The sequence below is a fragment of the Diabrotica virgifera genome, chromosome 9 (genome assembly GCF_917563875.1).
Source record: "Diabrotica virgifera virgifera chromosome 9, PGI_DIABVI_V3a".
NCBI lineage: Eukaryota > Metazoa > Arthropoda > Insecta > Coleoptera > Chrysomelidae > Diabrotica > Diabrotica virgifera.
The window spans coordinates 139,174,429-139,190,646 of record NC_065451.1 but is presented as its reverse complement, the minus strand read 5'-3'; the positions used below and the strand labels follow the sequence as shown (position 1 = coordinate 139,190,646).

General features: G+C 35.5%; 2 protein-coding genes across 2 annotated transcripts; both read right to left on the bottom strand.

The window, feature by feature from the left end:
* Positions 1 to 212: 212 nt before the first annotated feature.
* On the bottom strand, positions 213 to 1,835 carry LOC126891452 (uncharacterized). The gene has a single exon (XM_050660628.1). The coding sequence runs from the start codon at positions 1,833 to 1,835 to the stop codon at positions 213 to 215; it is 1,623 nt and encodes a 540-aa protein (XP_050516585.1).
* Positions 1,836 to 1,867: 32 nt separating this feature from the next.
* On the bottom strand, positions 1,868 to 3,951 carry LOC126891451 (uncharacterized). The gene is made up of 2 exons (XM_050660627.1): positions 3,807 to 3,951; positions 1,868 to 2,652 (listed from the first exon to the last, which is right to left on the bottom strand). The coding sequence occupies exons 1-2, from the start codon at positions 3,949 to 3,951 to the stop codon at positions 1,868 to 1,870; spliced, it is 930 nt and encodes a 309-aa protein (XP_050516584.1).
* Positions 3,952 to 16,218: the final 12,267 nt, after the last annotated feature.

Below are 16,218 nucleotides of genomic sequence, written 5' to 3'. Positions count from 1 at the left end.
ACATAAGGTCTTGGCGTAAACTAGCCCTAAGACGATTCTTTATTATTTTTAGCTTAGAAAAAACCCGTTCACATGTAACGTGTGTACAGGGTATCGTTAGGATAAATTTATAAACTAAGTACATATAAGTTAGTGAACAATCCTGATCCAGAGAGTTCAAAAAGAACTGAGAAGGTACATGACAAACACTTGAAACATTTTTTGCTGTCATTTCAGAAACCACGAAAATTGTCTTGTTCTGATTCAGGTTCCGAATCGAGTTCACGGTCTTTTAAAATTTCTTCTGCTTTGTTTGATTCTTCGTCTGGGATCTGTTCATCTTGAGTGTTTACAACTTTTATGAAACTTTTGTACTGATCTGCAAATTGTTTAAGTTCTATTAATAATATACTTCTTTCAACATTGCAAAGTTTTGAGATACAAGAGAGGACTCCAGCCGGAAAGTCTTTAATCGTCATTATGTCATTAAATTTTCTTGGATTTAACCAAGAAAGGTCCTCTAAAATTTCTCTGTTTGGGCAAAATCTTTCTTCTATGCTTGTTCTAGCACAGTCTAACATATTGAAAAATACATGATTGAAATGTTGAGCTACTGATATTTCAGGAGCATCATCACTTGATTGTTCCCCAGGCATTCGTTTTTTCTTTGAAATTCTTCTTTCCGTAAAGTCCAATTGTAATTCCAAATCAATATTGCTATCTTCCAATTTACTGTTAACAGCAGTCGCATACTCTTTTGTTTTCGTGTACAAAAATTCAAAATATTTGTCATTTCTTTTTTCATTGATCTGTTTAAGTAGTGTTTGAACCAAATCCCAAGCAATAGCGTAGTCCAATGTTTTAGTTTGCAAATATTTCGAAACAGGCGTTATAACAAGAAACATATCTAGTAAAACGAATGAAATAAATAGGTTTTCAAATTTCGCCCATTGACTTGCCAAATTTCTGGCCATATATCTGGATTTGCAATCAAAATTACCATCAGATATTTCTTTGAATACGGTAATGACGTTAGTTAATTTGTCCGTGGCAATTTCCCCGCTCCTTAAAACACTTTCATCAATTATCGATGACAGAGCCTTATGTTTACTCCACCACCTAGTGGCTCCTATTTTTTGCAGTCTATAAAGTTTGTCGTGAGCGGTATGTTGTTTTTTTGTTTCTTTCTCCCACACTGCCATTCGTTTGTAAGATGAACTCAGAAAAACTGCAGATTCCTCTACCAATCCAAATAAGTTTTCTGCTTGAAGCAACTTTACTGTCGAGTCAGCTACTACTAAGTTTAAGACGTGAGCCATACAGTGAGTATAAATCATATTTTCATGTGCCTTTTTGAAGTGAGCCTGTAAGCCATTGTAACACCCTTTCATATTACTTGCCCCGTCGAATGAACACGCAACTATATTTGATGCTTGAATTCCGTGCTTTGCTAATTCCGATGTTATTCGCTCGTACAATGCTTGTCCACTAGAGTCATCAATAACAGTCATCTCTAGTAGTCTTTCATAAACCTTTCCTTGGACAACGTAGCGTACGCATATAGCTAATTGGTCCATCACTGCCACATCTTGGGTAGAGTCTACCATCACGCTGTAAATAATACTATCTTTGAGGTCTTTCAATATGATATTACGTCCGATTGTAGCAATCGTTTTAATTAGCTTGTTTATAAACGATTTGGACAAAAATGTGATCAAAGAGCCTCGCCCGTATTGTCTTTTGGTTGACTTTCCGACAAGTTTTCTTTTCTCAATTGTTTTTTGCTTATGTTTCTTACTCTCCTCAATGCACTGTTTCACATGGTTTTGTAAAATGACGTCATAGTTTGCAACCATCATGGCAAGTTCGAGAAAATTGCCATGATTTTCTACAGAGTCAAGTGAGTAGGCCCCTTCTGCTTTGTCCCCTCTGTAGCAATGCCTTGTCTACCCAGAAATAAAAATATGTCAATCAAACGTTGAACAACTAATCTTCTTGTGTGAACTTCTCTTTCTCGTTGTTTAGATTGGTTCCCCGCTAGAAGACTCTCAATATCACGACCTTTTAGGCATTGAAAAGCTGCCTTGGCCGCAAGTTCATGATAATGGGAGTTTTCATGAGTTTCTACCGATTTATAAATGTGTTTTGGTGTAACATCGTGTCCAGTAATAAATGTGGAATCTCTGTTATCTTTGCCTCCGAAAGCCATACAACAAGAACAATATACTTTGTTGAGCTCAATGGAATAAAATAACCATTTTCTGTGTATTTTTTCCCCATTTGGCAAAAGACGATAGTAGAGTTTGGATGGATCAAACGGAAGTTTAGCTCCTTTTCCCTCATGAACTTGGATTGGATGTTTTTCCATAAAAGCTTTTTTTATTCCAATGTGATCACTTTCATTTGGACATATGAAACAACCAAGGTTTTGCTTAGAAGCATCAAGCGTGTCTTGTTGAGATTCTTCATCGCTGATTTCTGAATCAGAGTCAGAGCTTATCGACGAATTCCTGTCGAAATGCGTCAATGACGTTTTGGGGTGATCTAGATTTAGGTCTAGGAATTTTTGATTGCTAGTAGTAGTTTCTTCCCTCTTATTTTCACTCCCACCAGACGAAGTAGTTACAGTAGCCTCTGCTTGGATTGAAGGAGGCTTAATTTGATCTTCGTTTCCTGGAAATAAGTAATAACATCGTAGGTGCAAAATAATACGATATACAGTAGTCTTATACAAAACATCTTAAACAATTATTCTGTTTACGTTAGCCTTTTGAAATAATTTAATCTTACGATCGTAGGCGTGGCATTTGTCCCCAAAACAATATAGAAAACTAAGTATTATTAAAATTATTGATAATAAATAAACTTAAATAACGGTAATGGAAATTCGGAAAGTTAAGCATTATAATACGATTGGTCCTCTTATAGAGCTGAAAATGACGTCGGGTAAATATCAAATAAATGAACACATCTTCAGGCTTAAATGAATGAAAGAGAGCACTAACAACGGCAAAAACTGGAGGAAACGATTTCAGATGTCATTCACCTGATTATGGATTTGTTGCAAAGTATATTTAAGAAAATTACCATCAATTAAAAATTGTTTTACAGTATTTATAATTCGAATTCTAAGGTATCAATAAATTTTAATTTGTTATAAAATTTGCTCGTATTTGTATTTACCTTATAGCTGCAATAATATGTAAAGGCCTATTCTTAAAATTGTTTTAAGTCTTACATTTAAAAAATATGACCAATACCTAGTTTTCATACAACGGTAAATGATTTAAGGGAGTTTTTGACATACCCAGTAAAAAAGCCTATCACGTCCGATTTTTTAATTTTGAATACATCTATGTATGAATCACATTTACTGTTTATCACACATTTTACTCCAAATATGTACTTCAGCAACAAATACAAACAATCAAAAGTATTTTAAGTTAAGGGCTTATATCACAGATAATATACAGATCGATGGCTAGATCGATAACAGAGGTTATCCGTGAGATACGTGAGGTTATAAAGAACAAGACGTATCTCAACAAAGAAAAATAGCTGAGCCCCACGTATATCTTAAAAAATGTTTAATAAAATATGAAAATGATGTCTTTAAGAAAAATTAACTATTTAATAGTAATACAATTAACATTTTTCAGTTTTACGTTTTTTTTTATTAAATTTTAGGTTGAAAACAAGAAAATATACAGTTTTTTCTCTCTCCTGAAAAGTGATCAGTTTCGAGATAAGTGTGGTTAGAATTTTACTACATCTGTATATTGTCTGTGCTTATATGCTCATAAAAAGCTTCTGATATTTCCGTCTACCTGCTTGCGATTTTTCATTGTTTGCAGGATTGGAACTGGAACCAGCTAACCATAAATTCAAACTTTTTGAACTTTGTTTTATTTCGAAAGATTTCCTCTCCTTCTTTTTTCTTTTACTTGCACCACTTGGGTGCACACGTTTCATTTTATAAACTGAAAAATTCACCTTTCAATTTCAAACAATATGTCATAACTCACAACGCACATTAACTCATCGACAGCAGGTCAACTCAACTGACAGCAGGTGCGCGCGCAGAGAATGTCGCGTCGTAGCTGTCTGCTTGAGTCCAGGGCGCCGGCGCGGCGCTGTCGAGTCACTACCGCTGAGCGCTGAGCTTAAGCCGAACGGTGCGGCGCGGTGGGATCGGTGACTACCTCGAGCACCGAGCGACTTACTATTACTTTTTTATTATACCTAGGTAACCTAGGCCTACCCTTAGCTGTAATTTAATAAAAAGTAGGTTATTGTTTATTTAAAATTGTTTTTGCTGTATTACGTCGCTGTGAAACAGTAAAACAAAATAATTTTTTATAATAAAAAAACTTTTGTTTACTTGAATTTTTTGGCTTTTGGAGGCCCCCTTGAGCCGGAGGCCCTCGGCGATCGCCGACCAGCCGCCCTGGCCAGACCGGGCCTGCCTATTTCTTATCATAACATTTCAGGTAGACTACTAATTACCTACCAACCTTTTGAAAGAAATATATCAATTATTGTGACTTCTGATACGGAAAAACCCAATCAAATATTGAATAAGGGAATATGAGCTCTAACATCATAGATAATACTTTAGTGATATTATCGTTATAAGTTTAATATATTTTTAAGTAAGAAGTAGTGTTATATAGTAGCATTGTTTAAAAAGACTCATTCTTTTAAACAATGATAGTGTTGTTGTATTAGAAAAATACAAAGTTTGAGAAATATTTATTAAAAATTTTACTAATAAAATGTATCAAAGTACCTGCTTTATGAAGGAAACATTATCTATTTAAGCTGACCCTGGCTATTCATTATTATTCATTGTGTACCCAGTAAAGACATTATTCAACTATCTTTTCTAAGAAATATATGGCCGGAGCGAACTTACCTATGCCCCTTTTCTGTGGGGCATTAAAATCTGACCGCCGGAGCGAACTAGTATACGCCCCAAAAACTAAACAAAAAGGAAACGATGTAGAATATGGATAAAAATAGAAAAAAAAACACAATTTAAGAGTGTGCTGATTGGGATGAAAAACCTGGACTATGCATATGAGATTGTTCTCGCAAATATAATTCAACCAAAAGATAGGTCGCTTTCAATATAATAGTATTAGTTCAAATAAAGATTTTATTTTCCAATGCCCTTATAATTTTTGCCTGATATCCAAGTAACAATTTATAATCTGAAAATATATATATTTTGGAAACTTTCACAAATTCGAAGGGTAATAAATAGAAATCCTTCAACAAAAGACTATGGGTATAATAATTTGAATACGTTGTTTTGCCGATATTTGCTTTCTAATTACTGTTTAACTGAAAACTAAACCTGATATTAATTTTTAGTTCTTGATTCGGTATATTTGTCATTTGATTTAATAAAAAATAATTTTTTTAAATCATAATAGCGACTGACATTCGAGCACGAATAAAGAAAATATAAACAATATCTCTCAAAATATAATCAATACTCGCATCCGAGCCATTTCTTCTTTTCCCTTACAAAATTAAAAATATGTTTAAATTAACCTTAATTTAATGTGTACATAACAATTATGAATTGGTATAAAAAAAATACTAGTGAGCACAGCGGTTGATTTCATGAAAATGCTTTGAGCAGAGAGTTAGTGTTAAAATACACACACCGACAAAATTAGCCGAACACCTTAAAAATTCGACTTGTTTGATATCTTGAATTTCCTAAACCACTGGTACGATTTGAGTGATTATTTTAGTATGGTTTAGCCGTATTATTTAAGAATATCGTTGTAATAATATTGTTGCTAGACAGGTAAATATCATTTTATACCGGGTGTACCAAGCATACTGTGTTTTTTTCTTAAAGTTTGGAACACCCTGTGGAATATTCTAACCTATGTAAAATATTAAAATTAATACTCGATTGTAGACTTAGGCTTTCTTAACATTATCCTTTTTGATTCATTTACTTATGTAAGACAATAAAAAAGTTATGTGCGTTAACAGGTATCCATGTTTTTCATCAATAAATCCTCATAGTAGAGGAGGAAAGTATACTAAATTTGCAGTTACTCGAGCGTTATGGGGACCTATTGGATTGTAAAGAGTATGTGCTAAAATCAGAAAAAGGTTAAGTTAAGTTTTCCATAAAGTGGGGGACTTTTAATTTTTTAATTTAATTTTCCATTTGAAATAATCATTTTTCTCCGACTATAGCGCTATCTATCCATAATTCGAAAAAATGTGTCGAATAAAAGTTGCTTATTTTTACGTAAAGAATCCAAATCTGAAATAAAAATTGGGGGCTCCTATTTAAGATTTTTAATTAAATCCCCCACCCCACCTCCGTGGGGGCTCGTGACACCCCACGGAGAGGGGTGGGGGGTAAATTAAAAATTTTAAATACGAACCCTGCGATATTTCGCGAAATGAACATCAGATCGTAAAACTGCAAAATACACTTATTCAATATTTTTCAAAAATCCACCGAATGGCACCAAACACGACTCCCCACGGAGGTGGGGTGGGGGTTACTTTAAAATCTTAAATAGGAGCCCCCAATTTTTATTGCAGATTTGGATCCTTGACGTAAAAATAAGCAACTTTTATTGGCAACATTTTTTCCAATTATGGATAGATAATATAGCCTATATTTCCTATAATCGGAAAAAACGATTGGTGGAAATGGAAAATTAAATTAAAAAATGGAGGGTCCCACACTTTATGGAAAACTTAACTTAACTTTTTTGGTTTTAGCACCCACTCTTCACAATGAAATAGGTCCACATAACGCTCGAGTAACTGCAAATTTAGCATACTTTCCTCCCCTACTATGAGGATTTATTGATTAAAAGCATGGCTAGTTGTTAAAGCGCATAACTTTTTTATTTCACAACATAAGCCAATAAATCAAAAAAGAGAATGTTAAGAAAGCTTAAGTCTACAATCGAGTTTTAATTTTAATATTTTATATATGCTAGAATATTCCACAGGGTGTTCCAAACTTTAAGAAAAAAACATAGTATGATTGTAACACCCGGTATAAAATGACATTTAGCTGTATAGCAATAATATTATTACACCGATATTCTTAACTAATACGGCTATGACGTACTAAAAGAATCGCTCAAATCGGACAACAGAATTAGGAGAACCGAGACGTCAAACATGTCCCATTTTTAAGATGTTCGGCTAATTTTGCCGGTGTGTGTATTTATAAAAATCCAAAGCCTTAGGCAATTTAAACACAAGGTAGCAACAAAATTAATGGTTATTGTCCTTATAGGTGTCAAATTTTAAAACGATGGAACATGTGATGGAATTTGTTGCCATTAACACATTAGTGAAAATTTGGGACATTTAAGTTTAAACAAATCAACAAAAAAGATTTGGCTGCCAAAATTGCTTTAAAGGTCCCTTTTGAGTCAATCCTTGATGAAGTGAGGAATTCTGTAAGTGGATCTGAACTTGGCAGACTACATTTTCTATTAAAAAATATTTAGCTAATATTTAAAAATGTTTTAAATGAAGAGTCAGTTACAAGATGCTAAAATGTTGAAGCATGGATCAAAGAGGTTGAAAATAATGATTGTGCGTTGTTCTACAATCCTCAAGACACTTTGTTTATAAGATTACCCAGATTTGAAAAAAGCAGATTTTATTTTACTAATGAATAAGGCACAGAGGCAAATGCTAGAATAATATGGTAGCGATTGTATCTGTGTAAACGGAACGCACGGATTTAATGCCTGTGAATTTGAATTGGTAAAATTACTTATTCTAGACGATATGGGTGAAGGTTTTCCGTATGCGTTTTGTATATCCAACAGAATTGATGAAGTGGGTATGAATTTTTTCCTGTATTAAAGAAAAGGTAGGCAGACATGTACACTCTAAAGCAGTGGTTCCTAACTGGGGGTCTGCGAGGTATGGCTGAGGGTCCGCAGGATATAAAAATAAATATATGAAGAGCCATGGAGAAAAACGATATAAGTCCATTTTGCAAATTTTTTTAGGAGGGCGAAGACACATGTTTTCTCTCTAAATCTTTAAAATTAATAACATATATCGCGCAAACTTAAAGTTATATCAAATTTTAGATTGTTAACTATAATTTTGTTTATATACCTAAAAAAATATTTTCATGCAAGACAGATTCGGCCTCCCCTCTTCACCACCACTGGCACTGGAACTAGATGGGACCCTACTTTGGCGTTATGCCGTTAAAATTCGTCGCTGTCGCTGTCTACAGTTACACAGCCAATTCGCATTTCAGAGGTGTCAGTCGGCTATTGTTAGTAAGTTAGTTAGTTCATTGCTAGTGCGGTCCCTTGCCGTGTTGAAACGTGTGATTTTGTGCAACATTTTAAAGCTTTGTTTTTCACGGAAAGTTACATTACGCGTACGTTATGGACCGTTGGTTAAAATGTGGATCGTTAAAACGGGATAGACCTACATACGAAGAGGGAGAAAATGCATTCAATGTTAAAGTTAAAAAGTCAATGACTCTCGAATCGAACTTGTCAGTGTCTCTTGAACCCAACTCGTCGGCGTCTCTTAAATCTAATTCGACCAAGATCAGTGCTGCAAAAATTAGAAAATACAACACTGATTACTTGGAAATGGGTTTCACGTTCACTGGCCCTGAGCAGCAGCCTAAACCTCAACGTGTAATTTGCTACGAAAGCCTTTCGAATGAGTGTATGAAGCCAGCAAAACTCCGTCGGCATCTTGAGACAAAACATCCAGAGTCCAAGAGTAAGTCATTCGATTTTTTTAAAAACAAACTAGGAGACCTTAAAAATCTCGTAAAAACATTACTAAACACTATGGTGCAAATGTAAATGAAAATGCAACCCTTGCATCTTATGAGGTATCTCAGCTTATCGCTAAATGTGGAAAAAGCCATACAATTGCTGAAGAACTTATACTACAATCAGCAATAATTCTATGCAAGAGAATGTTGGGTGATGCGGATGTTAAGATAATAAGTACTGTTCCGCTCTCTAACAACACTGTCCAAAGACGAATTTCAGATATGGCCAATAACATTGACGATACATTGCTGGTCAGACTTAGCATGAGCGACATGTTTGCTCTTCAATTGGCCGAAAGCACCGACATATCAAAAAAAGCAATAATGTTGTGTTTTGTTCGATTTTTGTGGGAGGACCAGATATTGGAAGATTTTCTTTTTTCATGCGAACTACTTCACACAACAGCTGCAGATATTTTTACTGCATTGGTGATTTTTTCAATAAACATGACGTCACATGGACAAGATGTGTGGGCTTGTCTACGGATGGAGCAAAATCAATGGCTGGCCACAAAGCAGGACTTCAAGCTCGTGTCAAAGCAGTAGCTCCTGAGGTGAAATGAACACACTGTTGTATTCATCGTGAAGCCGTGGTAGCCAAAACATTGCCTGAACCTTTGCAGAAGATACTTAACGAAGTAGTTCAAATCGTTGACTACATTAAAAATCGACCAAATCGATTGGCAGTGAGCATGAACACCTTATTCATACGGAAGTAAGGTGGCTCTCTCGAGGGAGGATATTGACAAGATTTTTTGAGAGATGAAGTTCGTGTTTTTCTTCTTGACACCAAGTACGCAGATGTTCTCACTGACTTTTCTTGGCTTTGCTCAACTGCCTACTTAGCTGATGTGTTTGTAGACTTGAATGTGTTAAACTTTGTTTGCAAGTTTGCAAGGGAAAAATGTAGACATGTTCAAAGTTGAAGATAAGATCAGTGCTATGGTAAAAAAGTGCCAGCTGTGGGCGGCAAGGATTGAAAACGAGTCGTTCACTAACTTTCCTAATTTGAAACAGTTCTTGGAGTCTGCAGAGCAGAGTTTACCTGACCCGATAAAGATCAACGCAGCCGAGCAACTACGCAACCTAGATACGACTTTTAGGATATACTTCCCTGAACCTGACGATGGTTGGATTCGAAATTCTTTCAGATGTCAAGCAATTGAATAAATCCAAGGCCTCACAGAAGAAGAACAAGATAAGCTTGTGGCTTTGTCGAGTTGTGGTACGATGAAGGACATTTTTAATGGCGAGAAAATAGCAGACTTCTGGGCAACAGCACGCAAGGATTACAAAGAACTTGGAGACAAGGCCATGAAGAAAATCCTTCAGTTTGCAACAACATATCGGTGTGAGCAAGCATTTTCTTCCATGTGCTTCATGAAAGCAAATATAGGAATCGGCTTGACATTCGGTCGGATTTCAGAGTGAAAGTTTTAAGTTTGGAACCTAACATTACAGAAATAGTGGATTCTAAGGTTAAATTCAACGTATCTCATTAATTGAGGAGTGAAAATTAAAACAAATAATGTACTTGTGTAGGTATTCTGTATTTTCACAAATAGATCCTAAATAGCATTAGTTTTATTTATGTTTTCACATATTTTGGCTTTTTTCAGGTAACTTTAGGTTTGTTGAGGTCTTTAGGAAATAGTGGGGGTCCTCGTCATTGCAGTACCTTGATAAAGGGGTCCTTGGAAAAATTTAGTTGGGAACCTCTGCTCTAAAGTATTTATGTCTGATTAGGCTCAGTCATTTTACAATGCCTGGGTGTTCATAATGAGTCAAGTAAAATTTAGGTATTATACATCCATATTATATTCTTCTTATTGTTACGGATAGGGGGAATAAGTAGGAAGTGACCCCAAACCACAGAGGCAGGGTATGGTAGGTGTAGCGCCCCAGGCTCACGGGACAAGCCCTTGCAGGCCGGAGGACAACTGCGGACTGAGATGCCGAAGTTTGGAACCGCCAGCTTTTACGGAGTCCTACTCCGTCCGACTCCGAGTGAAGAAGACGGGGCGATGCACATCGCGAGCGTCGCGGTTTGAAAACCAAAGACCCGCCGATGACATTATAGTGTGTTGGCGAATTATCTCAGACTTTAAGTCAGACTTTATATCTTTTGCGGCATGAAAAAGTTTGCCAGTGTTATTTATGCCTGTCCAGTTATTTATATTTCGCAGTCGCAACATTTGCTTGCGACCTTTTCCTCTCTTGCCCTCAATCTTTCCTTGAATGATTAGTTAAGGGATTGCGTATTTTTCCTCTCTCAGGATATGACCCAGGTATCTAATTTTTCGGGCCTTTATCAAGATAAGCAATTATCTCCCACTATTTGCTCTTCTTAAGACTTCCTCGTTTTTCACCCTATCTGTCCATGCTTTGCAGAATATTCTTCGCAAGGTCCACATTTCGAAGGCCTCAAACATTAATGGAAGATATTTGCAACGTCGATGTCTCCATGCCCTATAACAATATGGACCATACAAAGCACTTAACCACTCTTTAACAGATATCGAAGGAAATATTGTGGTTACAAAGTAGCGGTTTAAATTTAATAAATACTTGTCTTACTTGTTCAGCACGGCATTTTATTTCCTGTTGAGTATCCCATTGGTCATTCACCTTTATTCCCAAGTATTTGAATATTTTCAATTGCTCAGTTGGAGCATTATCTACTTGTGTAACAAAAAGAAAGACGTCTGTTGGAGTGAATGAAAAGAGGGTGATAAACTCCAACAGAAATAGAAAACGAAAATACCTTAATGTAGATGTAGCTAATGGAATAAAAAATGAAGGGGGTTTCTGCATTGGGAAGTCGATGTACAAAAATACTACTTTTGTAGACGGAAAATGATAAGATGAAGCAAGTGGGATGAACTGATAATAAAAGTATAAATACACCGATGCAAATTGAATGGACTAGATATGCAAGAGAAAGACAACTTGACACTCAAGGATGGATACGGCCAATTTGCATGCCTGTCAAAGACGGTAGCTCGAAAGTAGATAGTGATGATGATTAAGAATGGAAATATTAAAATAAGAATAATGTTCTGAAAATGAATAAAGGAGAATAATTGCTAAAGAAGAACAATTGAATAAAAACAAATCAAGGGCGCCAGGAAATGATCTTTGGTCACTTTCCATACACTGCTGTCAAATATATTAACTCAGTAAATATAAATATAAGGAAATAAGAATAAATGATGTGTAAATATTTATTAAATATAACTATTAGATTTTTTCACAATCTCTGTGTTAAACAAATGCATATTGTGTAACTCTAAAATGTCAAAAGTTATGGACCATAACTTATGGTTTATTCTATTATATATATATAATATACCAAGAGTCATGTTATATGTTACACAATTATATACCTATTACTTATACATAGGGTACAACGTACAACTCACATGAGACTACCTTTACCAAATGATCATAGTACGCTTGCTGCGTACAATTAAATTAGATAAAAATATGAACAATAGTACTAAGATACAATGAACTCTATATGAGTTAAGCAGGCACCAGCCTGACTAAGTGAAATACAACAAAATGAATTAAGCAAAATGAACGTTAAATAAATTGAAGTGAAAATAAATATACAAACGACTTGAATTGACCGAACAAATGAAGAAAAGCAAATGAACAACAAAATAGCCGGGAAACAAGCAACTAATCTCACAAAGTAAATTTATACAAATAACCTAAACCAATCAAATCAGTAATAAAGTACAAGAACCTATTTTTCTAAGCGTATTACCTTGTGCTCAAGTAACTTACCGTTTACAAAAGTTTGAGAACTTAATATACTAATATATAAATATGTTATTTAAAAAAACCAAAGATAAGCTAAATCTTAAAAAAAGTAATTAATAAACATAGTGCAACAACCAAATGTCTGTGATATGAAACGCAAGAGTTACTAAAATCAACAAACTGATTGTTAACAAACCCACTCCTCGAACGACTAACCAAAAGGTTCCCAGAAAATGAGCACCAGGATGGTGCCAAACCATGCTTCCTGCAAGCACAGGTGAAGAAGATAGAATATGGAGCTGGAACGCCCCATGGTTTGTTTCCCAAATGACTGACTGTAGCCGGAATAGGATCCTCTCAGGTGGGTGAGGGTCTATCACTTCTCATGTTCGTTTTGTTACTTCTCCAAAAGGCTAAAACAAATATTTTCCCAGTCTTAATTTCAATGTAAAAAGTGTACGAAAAAGTCAAAAGAGAAACTAGGAAAATGTTTTAAAAAAACTAATAATGTAAAAAGGGTTATTAATCACACAAAAAAATCTGTCATTATTGAATAGTCTTGCCAAAATTTGAACCTGACAGAATGTATATGACAATTTCAAATTACAGACACGGGAATTTGGAATTTAAATGCAGAATAGATATGACTTCTTTAAAACAATTATAGGATAGGTACTTATTCATGATGGAAGACTTCAAAAGAAATTTTTGACTTAATTATAACCAAAAATCAAGACTATTAGAATTTTCTCTGAATGAATATTATCTATAGATATCGGATGTGCAAATTGTAGAGAAGAACGTGGGAATACGGCCCTCTAATTTTTTTTCGACTAGAGATTATAAACAATCAACATTTTTAAATTTTAATTTTCGTCCACATAACTATTAGTTTAATGCTAATACAGTATTATTAAAAAAAATTAAAAAATCAAGATCTAACATATAAAAAATTATTCTTGTCAATATCTAGGATACTGTGAAAAACAAAAACGTCACTCTAATATGGCCCCCAGGGGGCCATATTAAATGAATACAAAAATCTATCGGCAGAAATCGCAGATATAATGTTCAGTTTCTGCACCAGCACATTCATTATGTGCCCACAAAAGACAGCTCTGACACTTTATCCAAGTCTCCCCTCTGCAATTACTTGAATAAGACTCGTCACAAAAGATGCACACGGCGTCGTCGTTATCAGGAATTGAACCCTGTGAACTTAGTTCGGAATCTGTATCCTCTTTAATATTGGAAAGATCACTTTCTTCGGTGTCAGAATCTTCGACGGTAATACGTTTCCGAACTTTCTCTTGGGCTTTTTTGCAAATTCGACCTCGTCTTCGTCCCCTTCCGCGTCCACAACTCTGTTTACGGTCTTCAGTTTTCTCAAGAGATTGTTCTAATTCAAATTTATAAGGCGATGATGTAATTACAGTGGCTTGTGTCGATTTTCTTCCTCCATTTGAGGTTTTTATTTTAGGCTTGGGTATTGGTGAAATTTGATATGGTAGTATAAGCGAAGGGTTTACAGCTGATGATGTTCCTGGTTTTGAATAGAAGACAGAAGGCTTTATAGTTAGCAGTCTTCCATGCTCGTTAGATGATTTGGGTTGAAGAGATACTGAATCTGATGTTGACGTGCTTGGAGAGCACATGACTTTAGTTGAATGGAGGATTCAGGAACAGTGCATGAAGTGGGTTGGAGAGACGATTATATAGTTAATGTAGCAGTTTTGACAGACGACTCAGTTGGGTTCATCATCGAAGTAGTTGTACTCGATGATATATTTTTCTCTTCCAGTTGAAGCGATTGCGACGCTGCTAGAAAATCAGCATCCTTAAAAATTTGAGGATTGAAGGGATATATTCCAGTCACTTTAAAACCATTTACTGCGATCTCAGCTGTTACACATTTTAAATAAGCTTTACCCAATAACTCAGCAATATCATGAGGCTTAACCATTCTGTCAGAATGTAACAGAAATTTTCTTATTTCCTCACTATAATGAGATTTAAGTGGACCCATAAATGTGTTGTCAAGGGGTTGCAGCTTGTGCGTAGTATGAGGAGGCAAGCTGATAATGGTGACATGCTTTTCACGAGCAACTTCTAGAACAGCAATATTACGAGTGTGGCTGTAATGTCCATCAAGTATAAGAAGTACAGGAGAATCCTCTGTTGGATTTTTCTTTGATACAAAATGATTAAACCATTCAGAAAATAAATTGGTTTGTATCCAACCAGAAGGGTGTACTCTTCCGATTGCTCCTGGCGGAGCCCCTTTCATTAACACATCTGAAAAAAATTTTCTTGGAAAAATTAACATTGGTGCGATGAAAGTTCTTCCTGCGCTCATTGCGCACACCAACGTCACTAAAGACCCGCGTTCTGCTGCAGTTAACGCCACTATTTGCCTTTTACCTTTTCGTCCTATTACTTGCGGTACTTTGGATTTCACGATTGTGCGTCCAGTTTCATCTACGTTATAGACACGGTCGGGAGAATAATTTTTTCTTGTATATTCAACCACTAACAGATCAAAAAACTCCTTAACTGCTGGGCGATTGAATCCTTGCACTCGAGCGTAAGATGTTCCCATTGGTTTTCTGAGAGATAATTGCTTTTTATGTCTATTTAAGAAATGGTCGAGCCATGCTCTACCTGTTCTTTCATTTTGAAACGCATTCTGGATATTATTTCTGACTGCTAATTGATAAGCCATTCGCCTAAGATCCAAGCGTGTAAGTCCATAGAAGGTGCGCTCCATTTGCAAAAGATAATCAACTAATTGGTTCTCCAGAGTTAAAGGTAAAATAGTTTTTCTATCTAACGGTTTTCGTACTAACAGATCTAATGATAACTCAGGATCATGAACTAGCCTTCTTAACGTAGTTCTTGGCACAGCAAATGTTTTGACTGCTTTCTTAAAACCCATATGCTTATTACGAACAGCCTCTACTGCCTTTTTCATGTCGTCAGCTCTCTCTTGTCACAATTTCCTCTTTTTTTCTCCCATTTAGGAGAAAGATTAGTACGAGGCATCTGGAAATAATAAAGTGCAAACATGTAATATGGCCTCCTCAATGCAAGGGCGGTCATATATCTTAATTCAGGGGGGGGGCCATTTTGTACAATTAGATATTAGCTCTCAATTTCAATACAGACACAAAACGCAGAATGGGATGTTTTATATATTGAAAAGAGAAAATAACAATAACTCGAATGAAATAAAATTATAAACAAAAAACTAATACTCTACATGACGAACTCTATGTTTCGGCTCACTCCACTTTTAGCGAAACGTTCTATTATATTGTCTTCGTTAATAACAATGTCCTTGTGGACATGCATTAGTGCAAGGCCAGTTAACCGTTCTTCACCCATATTGGCCCTCAGCCAACTCTTAAGTCTTCTCAGTCCTGAAAAACTCCTCTCTGCAGATGTAACACTTACTGGAAGAGTACACAATATTTTTAAAATTTTATTAATGATTGCATACATCATTTCATCACATTGTATGAGAGCATTTAGATCATCGCTCGGAATTTCCGATTCTTTGCTGTGTTTCCATCTCATTTTCCATAAATGTAGCTCTGCAATAAAAGTTGACTTCAGCACGTCTCTAACTGTCTCAAACAAACTTCCAT